Source organism: Parasteatoda tepidariorum, chromosome 4 (assembly GCF_043381705.1).
Source record: "Parasteatoda tepidariorum isolate YZ-2023 chromosome 4, CAS_Ptep_4.0, whole genome shotgun sequence".
In the NCBI taxonomy this organism is placed as follows: domain Eukaryota; kingdom Metazoa; phylum Arthropoda; class Arachnida; order Araneae; family Theridiidae; genus Parasteatoda; species Parasteatoda tepidariorum.
In genome coordinates, this window is record NC_092207.1 from 79,916,377 (window position 1) to 79,936,238 (window position 19,862).

At 28.7% G+C, this 19,862-nt stretch overlaps 1 protein-coding gene across 1 annotated transcript; it reads right to left on the reverse strand.

The window, feature by feature from the left end:
• Nucleotides 1-4,497: 4,497 nt before the first annotated feature.
• On the reverse strand, nt 4,498-18,038 carry LOC107437877 (uncharacterized). The gene is made up of 3 exons (XM_016050006.3): nt 17,878-18,038; nt 13,303-13,696; nt 4,498-5,093 (listed from the first exon to the last, which is right to left on the reverse strand). Exons 1-3 carry the CDS (start codon nt 17,884-17,886, stop codon nt 4,747-4,749), a joined length of 750 nt encoding a protein of 249 aa, XP_015905492.1. The 5' UTR covers nt 17,887-18,038; the 3' UTR covers nt 4,498-4,746.
• Nucleotides 18,039-19,862: the final 1,824 nt, after the last annotated feature.

Consider the following 19,862-nt stretch of genomic DNA (forward strand, 5'->3'; position numbering starts at 1 on the left):
AATTTTTTTCATCAATTATGAAAACGAACTTAATATAATTCAAGTAAATGTTAACTTAACTAAAATAAAAATAAATAGTTCTAAATTGTTCGTTTTTTTAAAATTTATTATTATTGGTTTGTTATTACTCTAAATTCTTTGTAACACGTGAAAGAAAAATTTGGGGAGCACAAAAATCTTTCCCATTCCTCACAAACTGATAATATTAATTCAGAAGAAGGGTGCTATAAATGGATACCTTAGTTCTGGAGTCAAAATAACTATAAAAGTATTAAATGTTCAATAATCTAAGTATGAAATATTCAATAAATATTTGAAAAATAAAATAATTCTCCTTGGCGTAGGGAAAAAAGCTGGTCATCTTCATTGAGCAAGCATCTTTTTTAATTTAAAAATGATATTTGCCTTAATACATTATGTCAGTAGAATGTTTAAAATCAAAATAAAAAATAATATTTTTAAAAACCACGTTTTTGTAGTGAAGAATAATAATTCAAAAAATAAAAATTTGAGAAACGAAAAACGTGAGGCGCATGAAATACATAACAGTAATGCTATATTAGTGTGTGTATGTGTGCTCACGAGAATATGTGTATGTTTATCTGTAATTATAATTGTATCTGAATGAGGATGTGGAACATGCTTGTGTTTATGCATGTGGCTGTGCATGTGTATGAGTAAGAAAATGTGTATATGTACTGTTATGTATTTCATGCGCCCCACGTTTTTCGTTTTTCAAATTTTTATTAATTATTATTCTCTACTACAAAAACGATGTTTTTTAGAAATATTATTTTTTATTTTAATTTTTTTTGTACTCACTTCCAAAATCTCAATTTTTTCACTCACTGTACAAGAAACTTTTCAACTGACATGTGACACTAATTTGAAATAATCGAATCGACAACAAAAGACAATCGCGAAAATACTAAATTTTCCTTATTTTAATTTTATTTTACTTTGTAAGTCTTCTATCTCTTCATTTTCTCATGCATTGTCATCCAATTCTGAACTATGTGTCAAATTTGAAGTCTGTAGCTAGCCGGGAAGTTAGTTTAAAATCGATTGCGAAATTCCATCCGAACAGACATACATGGAGGCAAGTTCATATAAACTTGTTAAAATAAATATGAGTTAGATTCATAAATTAAAAAATGCTCAATAGATACCAACACAGATCACAAAAAACGCTTTAAAATTTTTTTTGAGCAAAAATAAATAAATAAAATATAATAAATTGAATTCGCGATATCTTAAGAACTTTTAAAGTGAATCAAAGAACTTCTCTAAACATTTATAAAATTTGTTTATCCAAACGTAGTTCCTTGCAAAAAATTGTTTTTAATAATTATTTATAATTTTTAATTAATTTTATTTAATAATCGTTGAAATATTAGATACATATAATACGTTATTTATAATTTTCTATTAATTTTATATGATGACAGTCAAAATATTGAAGGCATTAAAACTGTAGGGCATATAAATTTTTACATCATTTTAAAGAATGTAATTTTCTGTAGAAAAAAAAATTTGCATGAAATACAGCGAATTTTTCCTTTGACATCAAATTATAATTCTGAGAATTTTTTGAAAATTCATTAATACGGAGCTTTTCAACCGATTTAATTTTTCATGCACTATTCGACCACTTTCGTTCTAATTTCGTATTTTGCTTTATAAAATTACGAAATTTAAAGTGATGTAAGAATTTATGGACTTCTCAATTTATTTCAAATTTTTCGACAATTATTGAATAAATCATAAAGTATAATAAATATTATTTTTTGCAGTAGATAATCATTGGAGAAATGAAATTTATAATTGTGCTAAAAAATAACCTAACTATGGGAACTATATTTCCCAGATGGTGACTACACCCTATATTTTTCTTATTAATCCAAATCCGTCGAAAAAGAGTAGGTTTATTCAGAGAAAGTACGTTTTGTGTCTGAATTCTTAACTTTAAATTACGTTTGATTTAATCAATTAGCATATTTAGGAACATTAAGAATAAGTCTTAGAATGTGAAATTCTGTTCCTTAGTTAAAAAGTAATTCAAGTTGCTTCATTTTTTTGAGCACTGTAAATATTGATAGAATAAATGAATTATTTATCTTATTTTAGATGTAAGTACCTCTGATATTTTTTTAATAAATCATGTACACTAATATTTTATTACACGCAGCAGCCAAGAAAAATCAAACTGTTAATTTCGATACGATTTCCATAATTGGACCAACAAATTATTCATAGCAGTTCAGTATAGCCGATTAAAGCAACAAGTCATTGGTCTATATATAAATCTTAAAAATTTTCGATGCTTATAAGATAATTACAAGAAGATTAAATACGTACCTCATCATTTTTTTAAATAATATAAGAGACAGTACACTTATAGTACATGTGTAAACAAGAAAGGAGCTGACTGTTTAATCTAAGGATTAACTCTATATATGTATCTATATATAATACATATATAGAGCTCTATATATAACTATTTTGAAGAAGTTTCTTATAATTACTCAATTACTGCTATGAGCTTTTTCTCAAAAATAGAGATCTGACAATTTCCTTATTAATTTTCTTTGTTAATCTCTAATCTCTCTCTTTCATTCTTTCTTCTGATTTTATTGTGTTATTCTATATACATGAGTATGAATTCTTTCTAGGACATTAAGATTTAAATTTCTCTTTCAAAGTTCATTAAATAATAACTATAGATATTAATTAGCAATAATCGACACTAAAAATGAAAAAAAAATTCCATCAAAATTGAAATTAGTCTTTGATTGTTTCAATTTGTAAAAGATTTAAAATCCTGTTGACCAATAAATTTTTTATAATATCAAATTTATATATATTTTGCCTATGGCACTTATGAAAACCGCTTTTTTTCACATATTTAAGAAATATTCCTACAGAAGCTGAGTTTAAGGCTTCATAAGCGTTCACTTTTGCAAGAAATTCGTTTTTTTCTTTACATTTTTAAGTTGTACAAGGGATTATGTCTTACTTAGTCTTTTATCGTCCTAATGGAAATAAATATCAATTAAAGATTTAGGTTTTTTTGAAAAAACTGTTGGATATATTAGTTCTTCCGTTTTACTTTTTGGCCATTTTGTTTTGACTTTTCCTTTTATTTTTTTTTGACACGCAAAACCTTGAAATCAAATTTTTTGAAAATTTTCTTTATTATTTTATTTATCCTGAAATCAGCTTTTTATGATGGTGGTGGTAATACTCGATCATATCCCTAATTGCGATACCCGGTCTTATACCATGAGAACAGAGATTATCAAAACGAAACAGAACCATGCTACTACTGGACTAAATCCTTATTGTCTGTCCGAGTATGAAGCCTTAGTGAACGTATAATAATCTGGGGTTAAAAAGTTTCTTATAACAATAATGACCGATAAATAAGGCTACTTTAAAAACGAAAGAACATTAGTTAATTGACACAGTAGAACAAACTTATCTACACAGACTTCATGAATTCTACACTAATATGGCAGCTTTTTCTTCTTAGTTAGTAAAATGTAACTCAGAGCTAATGGTTAAAATGCAAAATCAATTTCGCCAGAATCGAGGTACCTAGTTTTACCCCACTACTCGGAGTTACCCCACTCTCCCTTGCATAGTGTTGTATAATGTTTTGAAAACTAACATAAATGTAGATAAAATGCTACTACAATTCTTCTATTAATTAAAAGAGATCAATAGGCATAAATTTTTTCCATGGTTCAATTTAAAATTTATAGTAACAGTTATGTTTGATTCTTCATATATCAAATTGAAAGCACTTCTTCAAAACATTTATCGTTCAAAACAAAAACTAAAATAGTGTTTGTTTTGAATGATAAATGTTTTAAGGAAATGCTTAGCAAGAAGTTTAGAAAAATTTCAGCTAAATATATTTTTCTTTTTTTGATAAGTTGTAATAAATATAATTAATAAATTGCAAATATAAACGAGCAGCCATAATTAATTAATCAAATGTAAGAAAAATAATTCCAAAATGATACTATATTACGTATGTCGTAATAAAATCGTAGACATCCCTCAAGAATTTAACCAGCAATTACGACTGCATCTTCTTCAGTATTTGTGCATGTAAAAATGTGTTATGACAAAAGTCTAACATTTGGTAAATGCCAACTTTCTCCAGTGATTGTGGACATTCACTTAGTGGCATCGAAATTCAGCTATTATTATTATTATTTCGTTCCCCACATCAGAAATGTCAACATTCAGCATTGAGAAAAAAAAGTTAGGATATATATATATATATATATTTATATATATAATTCAACATTCACCGTCAGTGCTCGTTGAATGACAACGTTTGTATGAGAGAAAAATAATGAAATGTAATGAATGTTTTTGTATATTAATCAAAGCAATTAAGTGAACATTGACATTCACTGAGAGATGGCAACATTCATGAATTTTGGTGTTTCTCAGCTGAGTTAAAAGAATCACACAAACAACAAGTTTCCTTTTTCATCCTGCAATTCATCTTTTAGATACATATCAATGATATTAAATAATCCAAACAATATTAAAATAACAATAACAGATAAAACAAACATTGTTCCTGGCAGTCACTCTAGAAGGCATAAATAAAAAGTATATATAACAACTGAATTTGCACCGCTTCAATGCAGAAAAAAAATAAAAATAATGGGTTCAATAAATAAGTTGGAATGTTCGAGGTACTTTAAATAAAGTTAATGGGTCGGTTTAGAAATAGGGCAATCCCATGTTCTTGACGAAATCGTGGAATCCTCCGTCATTTCCATAAGATGATCCGGTTCCCATGTTTCCCATGAGCTTCTTCATGGCTGCTTCAGCTTCAGCTCCGTGCATTTCTCGGTTGCTCACAACATGGGTTTCGGTGACGTGTGTGGTTCCTTTGTTGTGGGGATCGTTAATGGTATATTTCATTTCTCGCCCATGAGACTGGGATTGGCTAGATTGTTGGAACGATGAGTGTTGCTGTTGTGGAGATTGTTGGTAGTTGCTGGTGGCTCGCACTGGTCGTTGAGGTTGGTAGACGTTGTGACTGGGTGCAGCGTAGTGAGATGGACCTATAATAAATAAATAAAATAAGTACACATTTTGTTAGGACTTGAATATAGTTTAGCAAGATTGGGAAAATCAAGAAATTTATGAAGAAAGCAGGATCGCCTGCATCGCTAATATCAAAAATGTAGGGTGAGAATTTAAAATTTTTAGATCACTTCCTCCTGGAATGCCCCTCATTCCAAAATGCTGGTAAAGAACTTTATCAGTCCTTATCGCTTTAGAATCCAGCATATACAGATATCGCGAACTTATTTTTCAATCCTCGAACTAAACTCTGATCAATATAAAAATTCCTCCAAGCCACAAACAGCTTTTGACTTTTAAATGTAACCTTCTGCTATCTATCAAGCCTCAATCCTAAGCTAGAAATACAGAGCTATAAGACAATGCAAAGAGCTTTTCTCACTCTTCTTCTACCTACAATTTTTAGAAGAGAAAGAGATTAGCTTTTGTTTGAAGAGATTAAAATTTGCTTAGGACGTATTTTAAATGTGGATTGATTTATTAAGCCACATACGGCTTATGGGGCTTAATTTATTAAGCCACATTTGTTATTTTTTAAATATGCCTTTATGATTTACAATTGCACTAAATGATACTTTTAATTAAATCATTGGTAATTCTTGCTAGTTTGGAAACAGACCACTTGGTTGTTGCCTAACACTTTCAGTCTCTAAAATACTAAAAAAAATTAGCTTTCCTTGATAAAGGTATTTTGTATATACAATACTGAACAGAGATGAATTCTACCGAAACAGAAATGAATTCTACCGACAGAGGTTCTCACCTCAGGTCATTCAGAAATGTAATGCATAGGTTCATACCATATTTTTCAAATATTTGCAAATAATTCGTTTTTTTAAGTTTCAACATTCGCAATCAGTTTGATTGTTTAAGTATATTTGTATATTTATTTATATAGTTTTTATTTAACCTCTGTCAGCTTACACCTCTGTTTTAACACCCCTGCCATTTATTCTTCTGATGATTGTGAACCAATCAGACAGCGAAATGCGTATAGGTCTGAATTAAAATTTTACTATTAGTTCTTTTTTTTAAACGCCAATGAAATTAATTATACTAAAGTTACATAATTGAGATGCTTAAAGCTAACGGGGATCAAATCTATAAATAATGTTCTGAGATAATCAAGATTAAAGTTTAGTAGTACAGGTAAAGTATTAAAGTAATCAGGTGTCTAAGAAATGTTCGACAAATTGAAAAAACATTTGAAAAGAGGACAGATAAATGAACGATTTGATGTAATCTGTTTAGGACAGAGATCACCAAAGTGGTCTATATGGACCCCCAGGGGTCTATTTAACATAAGCGGGGGTCGATCTGAGCCAGGGGGTTGAATGGGGGTCGATCCGAACCGGAAGGGTTGATTGGTCGAAGGATTATCAGTATTTTTCAGATATGTGACAATTAGAAATAAAAGAAGAAGACTTGGAAATATATACAGGTAATCTTCAAAAATTGAGCGACGATTTTAAACTGCGTTTTGTTGATTTGGAAAACATTGACATCCCTGATTGGATTATTGTGCCATTTTCTGCTCAAATTGAAAACGTGGACATCAACCTGCAAGATGAGCTTGCTGAATTATTATGGGGATTTGAAGCAAAGACGCTTTTTAAAAATTTAACAATAAGCAAATTTTGGACAAATATAAATATAATGCAAAAATATGTAAAACTTTAGGAAATAGATCAGCCATTTATGATAGCATTTCCAAGTTCCTATATGGTTGAAGCCGGTTTCAGTCAAGCAAATTCAATCTTAACTAAGAACAGAAATAAATTAAATGTGGAGTTTCGAGAGGATTTAAGATTAAAATTGACCAATTTTGAATCCAATATAACGAACCTTGCAAAAAAAAAAAACACCAGGTACACCCATGTTATAGATTAAGAAGCAANGTAAATTCAATCTTAACTAAGAACAGAAATAAATTAAATGTGGAGTTTCGAGGGGATTTAAGATTAAAATTGACCAATTTTGAATCCAATATAACGAACCTTGCAAAAAAAAACACACCAGGTACACCCATGTTATTGATTAAGAAGCAATAAATTCGTAGTTACTTTACTTATTATTTCTACTTACCTATAATTACTTATTATTTCATAAATATTAAAGTATTTATACTTCAACATTAATATATTTTTCATAAAACTATTGTTACACTATGTACTATTACTTTAATAAATGTTCAAAATCATAAAATAAATGTACAAACACAGTATCTAATCGAATTTTATTTTAATTAACAGAAAATTACTTTTATGGGGGTCGATGTAGAATTCGAAAAATTATGTAGGGGTCGATGATCAAAAAAGTTTGGCAACCCCTGGTTTAGGGAATCACGATATTTTGTTACGCCAAGTATTAAAAGTAAGGAAAGAGTTTGCCGACAGATGGCGAAGCCGATTAGCAAAAAAAAACAAAACAAAAAAACACAGCAATGTTTTTATAATAAAAAACCATTTGTAGAAATAACGCGTTTCAGACAAAGTGCACATTTTAATATTAAAAATCATTATTTTAATATTAAAATTATTATTTTATTATTCATTATTTTTTGTTGCTAACTATATTATTATTATTTATTTTTATTGCTAACTATATTATTATTATTTATTTTTGTTATTACCTATATTATTATTTATTTTTATTTCATAATTGAGTTGAAAATGCTTACTTGAAAACTATGAAATAAGCTTTCATGAAATTAAATTATTAATTACTCTAAATAATTTTTAATGAAACATTTTTAATAAAACTAATTTAGAGTAAGCTACTTATGTTTATTTCTTACTTACAATTTATCTTTATGGAAAGTTTCATGAAGATTAATACTCATTTCATAATTTATAATACTCATTTAAATTAAGTCTATTTTATTTTTTGTACACTATATGAAATTTGTTAGTAAGCAGATAATTTACATAACAAAGGTTGAGTGGACCACTCATGTAAGTTGTCCTTTATAATCAAGAACCGATTTTGTCATATAAAATAAAATGTTGTAAAACCTATTTATCTTTTACGAAAACTGTGAGGAAAGAATGGTTTATATTCATAAAAGCTGCTTCACAAAAAAAGCATTTTGTGCGAAGAAAGAAAGGGGTTTTCCACAATGGTCTATTTCTCTGTGTAATAACTCTTGGGGAGAAACGATTTTTCCCGCTAATGTTTTGTAAAAACTTAATAATCCTCAAGATGCATCAGATGGTGATCTAATCATTATTTTTGTGAAAAATGCACATAAACCGTACATAACAAATCTAAAGTTCTGAAATTTTTTCAACAAAATTTTTTGTAACAAGACTTTAACATTTGATAAAATGCTAAAGTCTTGTTCAAAGAATTAGTTACATAATTACATTTATCGCTATTTTGACTGTTAACATATAAGAAATAAATGAATAATAGAATAATGCTTATATATATATATATNATATATATATATGCATATAGATAGATAGATGAATATAGATAGATAGATGAATATATATAAAAGAAACGATATAAAACATAATGATTCATACCTCTTTAAAAGCAAAGTGATCAAAAGTAACAGCAAAGTGGTCAATTTACATAGGTTTCAAATGTATATATTTTTTCACAAGTTTGAAAATATTTTAGTTCTGACAGTAATCTGATTTAAAAAATGAAAAGGTGAGAAAAAAATAAGGGATTGTCTCAAATTATAGTAATAAATACCTCTGGATAAAGTTTTACGAAATCCATTGTAGCCCACGTAATTTGAATATGTGATGCAAGGTTATAAATCTTTTCAAGTTACCACTGTAGTCTTATGTTTTCCTAAAGTGCGAAATATATCTTAACCTCGAAGATTCTTTCTGATTGGGCAAGAGCAGAATTTTAAAAAAAGGAGAAAAGCGCGTGGAGAAACAAACAAAAAATGGCCATATCCATTGGTACTTTTCTTTTTTCTTAAAATGTCAGGAAAATCTCGGATGCCCTTGAGAAAAACTGTCAAAATTTTAAAGTGTAATAAAATAAAAGGACTACAATGCTTGTTCAAGGAAGTATTGGTTTAAAAATTGCAAAAGTTCAGGATAAAGTTCTGCCAATTATATTACTATATTCCAAACAACCTGACTAGCGTTTCAAGGGCAAAAACAGCACTTCAGTTACCATATTTGGTAATTCATATGTTTACTAAGAGTTTCTAACATACTTTTAACTAAAGTTTAATATTTTTTTAATCGTAAAATAGTAGAATTTTTGTGCATTGCATCTAACTTTTCCTTATTTTTTGCATGTAAATTACAAACTATGACATTCCTTTTAGTTCAATTTTGATATCCTTTTTAGTTTTTTGTAATTGAAGATACTGTCTTCTTGTAAATGTAAAAAATAGCATAATTAAAAGGTTGCAAGTGTTATAATTAATGTTATATTTAATAACAATGAATTAAAACGGAATTACTTACAAATTTAAAATAAAAATCTAAATGAAAATCAAATCTAAAAATGAAAATTTTGAATATCATTTTTTTTAATAATGGCAATTTTAATTTTCAAAAATAGTAACTGTTTATAAAAATACTGTCTTCTATAATTTGAAATTATGTATTAATATAAAAAAAGTGTTGTCATTAAATTTTTGATTTTATTTTACATCACATTTTTCCTACATGCTGTGGCAGCTTTTATAAAAATATGCTGAATAATTTCTCAATTAGAAGATTATTTCTAATGATTTTTATATTAATAGTTTAGGTAGTACAACACACTTAAAACTCACAAAACTACAACAACAACAAAATAGTGATAAAAGCAACAACAATAATAAAGAAATGTAATAAAAACGAGTGTCTTGACTTAAATATGTACATATAAGACGAAATAAAAATATGTTCAGAATAATAATGTAAATAAGCTATATATTATTTACTGTATATGTTATGTACTCCGAATATGCACTCCGATTTTTTATTTACCATATTTTTAGTATCACACCAATCGAAAGATAATCTTTCTGCATGGTTATTCTGTGTGCATTCGCTGTATTTAAAAAATAATGGCGAATTGTAATACTGTGCACAAAATAAAGAACTTAATAACTTTTATTCTAATTATTAGATTTTCATTTTCATGTACTATAATGTAATTAATAATTTGAGTTTTTTTTTGTTTTTTTTTTTGAGAATTTAAATTTATGACCCTCAAAATGGAGAGGGTAGCTGCAGTCTAAAAATTAGGGTCCTAATAGTTTAAACAAGAGGTAATCGAAGTTTAAAGACCCTTAATGTTAATTGCATTTTTTTCTTGTTGAATAGTAACAGAAATGCCGTGTTTTAACATTTCCAGAACTATTTGACCAATTCCGTTCAAAATTTCTCTAATGTCTTTTAAAATTGCGTAGCTACCTTATTATATGAAATTATATATAAAAAATACATTTTTACATGGAATTATCTTTAAATGAACGAGTTTTATGGAGCTCAAACGTTTGATTGCTCTCCGGCCTAAGCCTATCGGAACTCTATTTTCCAGATATTTGCAAGCCCTTCTATTTTTTTTTATTTTTAACGAAATATTGTAGATCTCTTAATCGCCAAAATGTGTTATTAGGATGCACTACAAGGAGGTAAATCTACATCATACAACCTTCTATTATAAGGTTCAGAATCCAAATCCATCGATAAAAAGGTACGTTTATTTACCGAATGTACGTTTTTGTGTCTGATTTCCCAATTTAAAATGACATCTGTACAACTAACTTATCATATTGAAGTTTACCATTTTCTCCATTAAGATTCCATTTTATTAAGTGGCAACCCAAGCACAAGATCTGAAATTATTAAGGAGTTCCGTTTTTATTCTACACTTTCTACATTGTGATCAAATGATTTTCAATAAATGATATTACATTTTTTAGTTGGTTGGAATAATAGTGTTATTAATCTTTTTAATTCATACAGGGATACAGTGACACTATAATATACTCTTAAATGGCTGGAAAGTTTAAATTCTGGGAGAATTACACTTTCTCTAACAGTCTTTTAGTGTTTTAAATTCCACTCTAACGTAATGTTCCCAAAAATTTCAAACCACAAAATTCTTAATGTCGAAGTGCCAAGCGCTTCGATGTCACAGTTGGCTAAGGCATCACTCGCACTGCTAGTTGAAGAGCTAAAAGTAATGAGTTCGATCCTGGTTGTCAACAAAATAACCAGCGGCTACTTGCATCAAGGCGCGAGTTAAACCAGATATGGTTGTAAGTCCTCTCATTGGTTGTGGCGTGAATGTTTGGAGAGAGAGGTACCAGCTAAAGGGCTGTCCACGTCCTCTAACTGGGGTCAAAATTATGTGGCATTCCTACAATTGTCGTTAAGAAGATAGAGCTCTAAAAATGGGGCTGGGCTCTTGGCCATGGTTGGGGATGTGTGACCTTAAGACAGAAAATAGTTTATGAAGTTTTGCTTCATTTTTTCTAATTTAAAATTATTGAGTCACATGTGAATATTTTACAGAATTTTCTTTCTTTTTACTCTCTGTAATTTTTTATAAGGGTCTTGATAAATGACAGTAAATTGAAAAATATTTTTGCAGAATAATTTTTTGCAATGTACAGACAATCAATGAAAAACACTATTAAAAGAAAAATACAATTTACAACATTATCGCAAAGTGCTTATTGAAGTAATGCCTAAATGCTCAAAACGAATAAGAGTCAGAAAATCTTGCACTATTAAAAGTAAAAATACATTAGAATCAACTATAAATCATTCATTTTGAGTCTCGAGCAACATTACAGAGAATTAAAAATGAAAAGTTTTTGTAGAAAGGTATTCTCAGGAAATTCTGTAATTTTAGAGAATTAAATTAAGTAGATCTCTGTAAATTACTTGCCGCAGCATTGGCGCAAAGCTTTTTCCGACTTTGAAAACACCGGGACATTACATTTGAGTGGAATTTTAAACATAAAATGCACTATTGGAGAGACTACAAACCGAATAGGCACCTAGATCTTAGTACGGGGAATTGAACTTCTGCCGAAACCAAGATAGGCGATGATTTTACCCGAATGCTTGTTTATGAATTAAATTAAAATACATTTATTCTTTATAGATATAAAGCTCCTTTATAGAAATGCGTAAGGAAAACTTGAATTTTTCATGACTCTGTTGACGAGAAATTTGAATTAGAACTTATTCAATTCAGCATAGATTCTTGTTTTTTCTCTGCATTTTTGAAAAGAAAATTTTAAGAGAGTAGCGATTATTTCAGTTTATTCACTTAATAAGTTTAAAATTCAGTTGTTAAACTTCCAACCATACATCCCTATGCAAAAAAGTGTAAGATTTAGTAAGCTGTATGACCTTTAATGTTTGTTCAATGACCATCGAACTATCCATTACAATATATCTGTTACTTATAACTAGGATGTCATTAAAATAAGCATGTTAGGGGTAGGATGAATAAATTGGCTAGTATAAAGTTTAGCAACTTTTCCTAGTACTTTTCAAGTACTTTTTCCCTCAGCAAAATCATAATACCTAGTACAACCTATTAGTTCTAATTTCCGCTGTAATTTTAAAAAAAAATTGTTTTGATTTGGGTTGTACATGTTATAAAAAACTTATTTAAATAACAGAGGTTAAGGTAAATAAAGCATCCGCGCAACAAGCCGCAGTGGGTTTAGGGATCATGGTCGTCAAATCTCCTTGATTTCGTGACCAACGGAATTATTGTGGAAATGTGGTTAGTACTGCGCGCAATGCTTACTTCCCAGACAAGTTGGTGCCTATTGATCTAAAGCTAGATGGATTTCAAGTCACTAATGAAAATTGAAGCCCAATACTTCACAAAAATCGCTAAGATCCTTTAAATACTAAGCCCCCACATCACGACTAAAAAATTTAAACAATATACATTGCGAATAATTGTAAATTTTAAGTATATTAAGTAATTTCTTCCCTTCTTTTGAGCAGAAAAAATACATGTTAAACTTTAATAAATCCAATAATCTTTACCAACAAACCAAGAAAATTTAAGAATCATAACAATATGGTTTGAAAACTGTTGCAATAATCTGAAATTACAACTCAAATCATCTAAAATACACTGAAATATAACTTATAAATGCTCAATAGTACGAACTTTCAAGCGTGAAATAGTAAATAATTACGAATTTTAAAACAAAAAAGATACAATAATTTTAAATTATACCTCGAGGAAGATTGCTTCCGTATGAGTTATGTGGAGCTCCGTATGCAGCAGGTGCGGGTGCAGAGTAATGAGATGGTGCACCGTAAGGTCTTCCTGCTCCGTAAGTTGCTGGTGCTCTGAAAGCAGGAGCTGCAGGCTGTCTTGGGTGTGATGGACCACTTGGACGAGATGGACCACTTGGGTGGGATGGACCACTTGGGTGAGCAGGCCTCAATGGGGCAGCAGGGGATCCGGGGTGGGAAGGTCTTACTGGAGCTGAAGGACCTCTGGGTGACTGGTAGCTCCTACCTCCGTGGTTGTAAGTGTTACCAGAATAAGGTCGAGAATATCGGTTATCTTGTAGGGCAGAAAAGGTCAAAGATGACACGCTAAAGAGCGTGAAGCACAAGAGAAGCTGAAATTGAAACAATGTGTAAGTCAGTTAAAAAAAAACTTAGCAAGTTTAATAGTAGTGCCATACACTATCTCGCCAAAATTGACCGGACACCCACCAAAGTATTAAAGTGTGGGGGTAATTTAAATGGTTTGAACTACGTTCATTAGTTCTTGGGGTTGGAAACATGAACACTGAGATATATGGGTAACTGGGCAATGATGCTCTCCATACTTAACGGTAAGATTTAGGGGTTAATTTCTCCTTCAGCAGAATAGCTGCCTCATTCCTGCATTGAGACTTCACTTGGCTATGGTTTTCCGAAATGGGTGCTCATAAACTTCTCATAGCCCCAATCTCAATTCCATAAAACAAGTTTAGGATGAATTGGTGGAATTAGAAACCAGATTAGATTACGTAGTTAGTTAAAACAACCATTCAGACTGCTAGCATTCACTTCAGTAGAGGTGCATGTTAGGAAGTCAATCATATAGTGACCAATTAAAAAATTAGAGGAGAGTCTTCCCAGACGTATACCGTCTACATTATGTAAATACTATATGCCTCGATTGTGATGATCCGAATTCATTACACAGGGTGTCTGGATATGCTTGGCCACATAGTGTATTTCAATATTTCGATTATTCGACATAGTTGGTCCATTACAAGAGTAATTTAACTTTTAACAGAGATGGTATACTGTTGCAAATTTTGTAGGAAGTTGAATTATATTATCAGGGGTCTGTCCAGACATTTTGTGAAAGGTCCGTTTTTGTAAAATTGTGAAAAAATTACTCGTAATTTGTGAATAAAAAAAAACGTTAAGTCACATTCTTTCAACCAGGGCTGCTTTTTAAATTTGTGCGAATAGGGTCCTGTTATCGCAAAAAACTTTTTCAAGGAGTTTTTAAATTGTAAATAAATACAAGATTATGCTCAACACTGTAAAACTATAATTAAAGAAAATTACATTTTCAAAAATAAACAGCAATTGCTTCTTCTAAATTAGAGATAATATTTGGTATTTAGCCTATACTGCTGAACGCAGAATATTCATTTCGGACTAATCTAGGAAGACGCGTCTGGCGAAGACAAAACATAGATCGTTTACATCTGTCTTAATTTTTTTTCCCTTGGGAAGGATTTATTCGATTAACAAAACAATAACGATGATAAAAAAATTTGTGAAGGGTTCGATTAAAAGAAAAATCATTTTGCGAAGGGTTCGTTTTTTAGTTAAAATATTTTGTGAAGGGTTCGTTTTTATGAAAAGATATTTTGTGAAGGGTCCGTTTTTATGAAATGATATTTTGTGAAGGGTCCGTTAACGGACCCAAATATTTTCTAAACAGACCCCTGATTATGGTTCAGAATCATTATAATCATAATATGGAGCCAAGTTGAACCAGATTATCTTCCAGAATTGAACCAGATTATCGTCCAACTTAAACTTAATTATATAATAAAATGGTTCTACTCGTACGAAAATATGTTCAATTCGGGACTTTACTGCAGTAAATTACAGTAACTGCAGTAAATTTACAGCATATTATGGTTTTGGATACCGATAGAAAGGTTCGATCGGTAGCCTAACATTTTCTGAAAGCGAAGGAACCCCATTTAATTTCGATTCTGGTTAACTAATGTGGTATACCGAAGAGCAGGGGCTCCCTTTCAAAACTTTTGTGCCACTTAGTGAATCAATTAAAAATCATGTTTGGGAAAACGTTTTAAAATCGTAAGTCGAATTTTTGTATACAGATAGATGTAATGCAAACCGATCAATGTACCCTAACTTACGAAGCTATTATCAAGTGTTAGAATGTCACCAATTAAGTATAGTACTTAATTGGTGACATTAATTAATCAATTAACGTTAATTAATTAATTAATTATTCCATAATTAATAAAATTACTTATTCAAGATTCGTAATAAAGAAATACATAACTATGCAATATAAGATGTAGGAGATATTTGCTCCTAATTTTTTAAACTTCTATGTATATATTCTTTGTTTAAGAAAATGCCAAACAGGAAACCGGTTCGTTAACGACCGCTGAACTGGAGAGGAAGAGAGTTTCGCAGGTTCTCTCTGCGTTTTATTGAAATAAAAGCATTAACAATGTTGTATTGCATACAATATTTTAGTAAATCTGGAATAGAAATATTTTATTGTCCATTTATTAAATTTACATTAATGGGAGAAAAGTGTTCAGAGTTAAGTTTTTCAAACTTTTTTAGAATCTCTGCAAATTTTATGCTCACGAACTATTTTACTTTCAGAAAATTTTAAAAAGTAGTTTCTGAAATAGAAAATCTGTAAATCTAGCTACTGAAGATGTAGTTTAAAGCAACATGGTGTAACCTTTTGTTTTAGATAAATTTGGCACGCTTAAAATATGTAATACCGTATTCAATAGATTTTCCTCATCGTCTTTCATTTTTTTTATTACCAATAAAATGAAATAGCGGAAAATATGAAAATATGGAGATAAATGCTTATACTGATCTTTACTATGAATTACATTTTACTACAAAAGCTCGAAAACCTCTAAATTGAATGCAAAAATTTTGAATATTAGAAGATAAATTTGAAATTAGAATTATTCATTGTTTTTAAAATTAGATTTTAGAAAATTAAAAAATTATCTCCTTAAAGTATAATTTTTGTTAAGTAAATTTCTTTGTTAAAAAATATAAATTATTTCCAATAAAACGAATAAGTCATACGTTTTTAAATTAATTATGATTAAACTTAAACCTAAATTACAGAACAATTCAAATTGTAATTTCACATTATTCAAAAACCGCATTAGGAAATCTGTTACTAAAATTTACTCAACATTTTTACAAATTAGAAATAAAGTACATTCCTTTCAAGATATCAATCTGATACAATGGTTATATTTCATAAATTAATAATGCTCTTTATTAAAAACAAAAAATCTTAATGTAAAATATTTTAATTAACTAAGACTTAAAAGAATTAGTCGCATTAAAATATATAGTTGGAATTTCAATACAACTAATGTTAGTAAAATTATTAAAAATATTACTTTATACATCCCATTGAAAATTTTTATTTGATACAGAAAAATATAATTTTTCAAGAACACTATTTTTTAATAAGGCAGTTTATATTAAGAAAAGAAAAAGCAGCTAAAAATAAAAAAAATTATTTTATGTAAATTGAAACCCATGATACTTCTTACTACTCTTTTGAATTCGATTTGAAGTATTTTTTGTGCAGCCACAAATTTGCAATCTTACTTAATTTTATTAAAATAGCTATATTAAATTTTATTTTTACTTAATTAATATAAAGAATAGATAAAAAGTGATAATTAAAAAATATTTGATTTGAAAAAATAAAAAAAATTTATTAAGTGATTATTTTTTCCTCTCCTAAAAAGATATTGGATAAAATCTTTACTTATGAGAATTTCATTAGCTAAGAAAAGCGCAAGAAGTTTTAGATTTTATAAAAACATATATAATAGTTTCGAGCAATAAATATCTATTTTATCAACTTAATAGCACTAACAGTTGAAGAGAACTTCGTGATTAAAAATATTCTTTTAAGAATTTTTTCTATCAATATTGAAACAATATTTTAAAATTCTAACAAATGATAACCATGAATTCAAATTATATTTTTAAATCTTCTACATGTATAAATTAATTATGAAACCTTTAAATTAGTGTAAATTATTAAATGGTAGTCCTCGTATAATGACTGGTTAAAAATGCGCAACCAACAATCATATACATATGTACATATATGTGGGTATATATAAACTGTCACTCAAAATATAAATATGAATAGATAAATGATACATGTTATATTCCTTAAATAAACTAACTGTGTGGAGACTTTTTACTTTATTGTAAAAAACTTATGCTTTTTAAAGATCATTTTTAAAAACAGTGAAGAAATATTTTTGTCAATATTTTAATGAAAAATAAACTATAGAATTAGTTTATAATATTCGAATTAATTTATAGTATTAATTTATAGAATTTATGCAAGTAACTTAAAACAAAGACACATAATTTAAATATAAACCTTTATGTATCAAATTTCATTTCTCAATTAATTAAAGATCACTAAAGTTCAAGATTGCTTAGAATCTTTAATTGTGAATGTGACAAAAAGTCGGGACAGAAATTATCCTGGGAAAAATATGAACTGTTTACTTACATTCTTCATGTCGGATGTCAGTTGCAAATGCACAAATGTATATCTGAAGACAATTTTGGTCTCGGTTTAGCAGATATAGGGAATTAGAATACCGCCGCCCAGATTGTACCGCCCTCTATAGATGCCTATCTAATCACATGCATAAAAACGGTTTCTTTTTTCGCTTGCAGGTGAAAATGATTTGACCCCATTGGCGGCATCGCAAGTTGACTTGGCGCATTCATATAGCCTTCTTTAATTTCAAATGCACAATTAGAAATGGGTAAAGGGGTTACTGTATTCATTAAGATTTGGCTATGTATGCTCTTTCTTGGCGAAGGAAGTCTGAAGCAACTAAGTAGTTGCTTCAGCAGTTGTCAATTGCATGGACGAAGGAAGTATTTTAACAATAAATGTATTTGTGTGCCAAGGTAGGACTTTTACTTTCAGTGTCTCCTGTTCAAGGATTCAACGGTCAGTCCTACCTCAGGTTATCAGGGTCATCGTCATTCAAAAAACACGAAGAAGCCATGATGGGCGCTTTCAAAATGTGGGGCAATCAGGCTGGGATCATTCTAGATAATTAATGAACGATTTTGAACATCGTGCAATATTTGATTGATTTACACGTGAGAACGATTTTACCTTTCTCTTCCTGAGTTTTGATGGTGATCTAACTCACGAGTTTCTTCCAGAAGAATCACGAGATATACAGGTTGTGGATGTTCTATGGGCTTATGAATAATACATGGATACTTTAAATGTTTTTTGTTTTCAAATTTGTAAGGTGTTTAACTCATACTGATTTATTCAAGCTAAATTTAAGCAAATATATCATGAATAAATTTAACCTAAATAGTTGGGAAACAAAACTGTTGAAAACAATACCGGAACACAAAACATTTCTAGAGAGAAAAATAATACGATTTTGTTTCGAAAATGAAGTAAAGGGAAAACATTATTCTAAATTTATAGACATGATACAATTTTAAATAATTTTCGAACTTATTTTAAAATTATTTTTATTTATTTGCTTTCTTCTATTTTAGCTTTCGTCAAGGTATATTAAAAAATGAGAATACACAATAATTTTTAATATTAAATAAATATTTTAGCTGTAAATTATAATTTTTCCACATAACTGTATATCTTATGTGAAGTTATAGTAGTTTCTTTAATACATATTTAAAAATTAAACTAATTTATTAAGAAAAATATTAAGTCAAAAAAAATTAAGGAACTAGTTATACGCAGTATTTGGGAACATTCACAAATATAGTTCAAAAACGCAAAATATTGCAAAGAAAAATATGCACACATTTCCAGATCTAAGACATGACATTTAAGACTATGAAAACAAACAAAACAAGGATGAGTTTAAAAATTTTAAATAATCTAATATTTTGCTAAACTTACTTTAGTTAAAAATTACTTTTATGGTATCATTCAATTCTTTTTAAACTGTCAAAATGCGGTATTCGTATAATTGAATGGCAATACTGAAAACTCTATAATGTGGATAATATGTTTAATCAAACATGACTTTAGCTATAAGGCTGAAAAATAAAAAAAAGGAAGTTAAAAAAATTAATAATTTACAAACAAATTAATATTTAAAAAAATTATATAGTAAATTAAAAAAATTAGTATAATTTTATAGAGTTTATTTTGTTTAACTTAAAACAGTAATTTGTCTGAATAGGTATTAACTGGTTTTTTTTCTTCATATTTTTATACATTTCTTTCTTAAGACAATTACCTTTGTAGCAATAATATTTATTACATTTTTAAAACTTTCTAATTATAAATAATGATTTTATAATGTTTCATGCATTTGGTAATGTTTTAATAATATGCTTAATGTTTGTATATTTATTTACTTAAATAAAAGTTACAATTACGTTTGAATTCTAAAAATTTTTTTTTACACATAAGTAACATAAAGTTTCAAAGTATTTCAAAAACGTATTTAATAGTCTGTTTTGTATTTAAAGCACTTAAATTCA

Excerpts from the sequence above, each read along its gene's own strand:
- LOC107437877 (XM_016050006.3), bottom strand. Across the intron at positions 5,094-13,302 it reads CGGAAGCAATCTTCCTCGAG|GTCCATCTCACTACGCTGCA; the intron begins GTATAATTTAAA and ends TATTTATTATAG.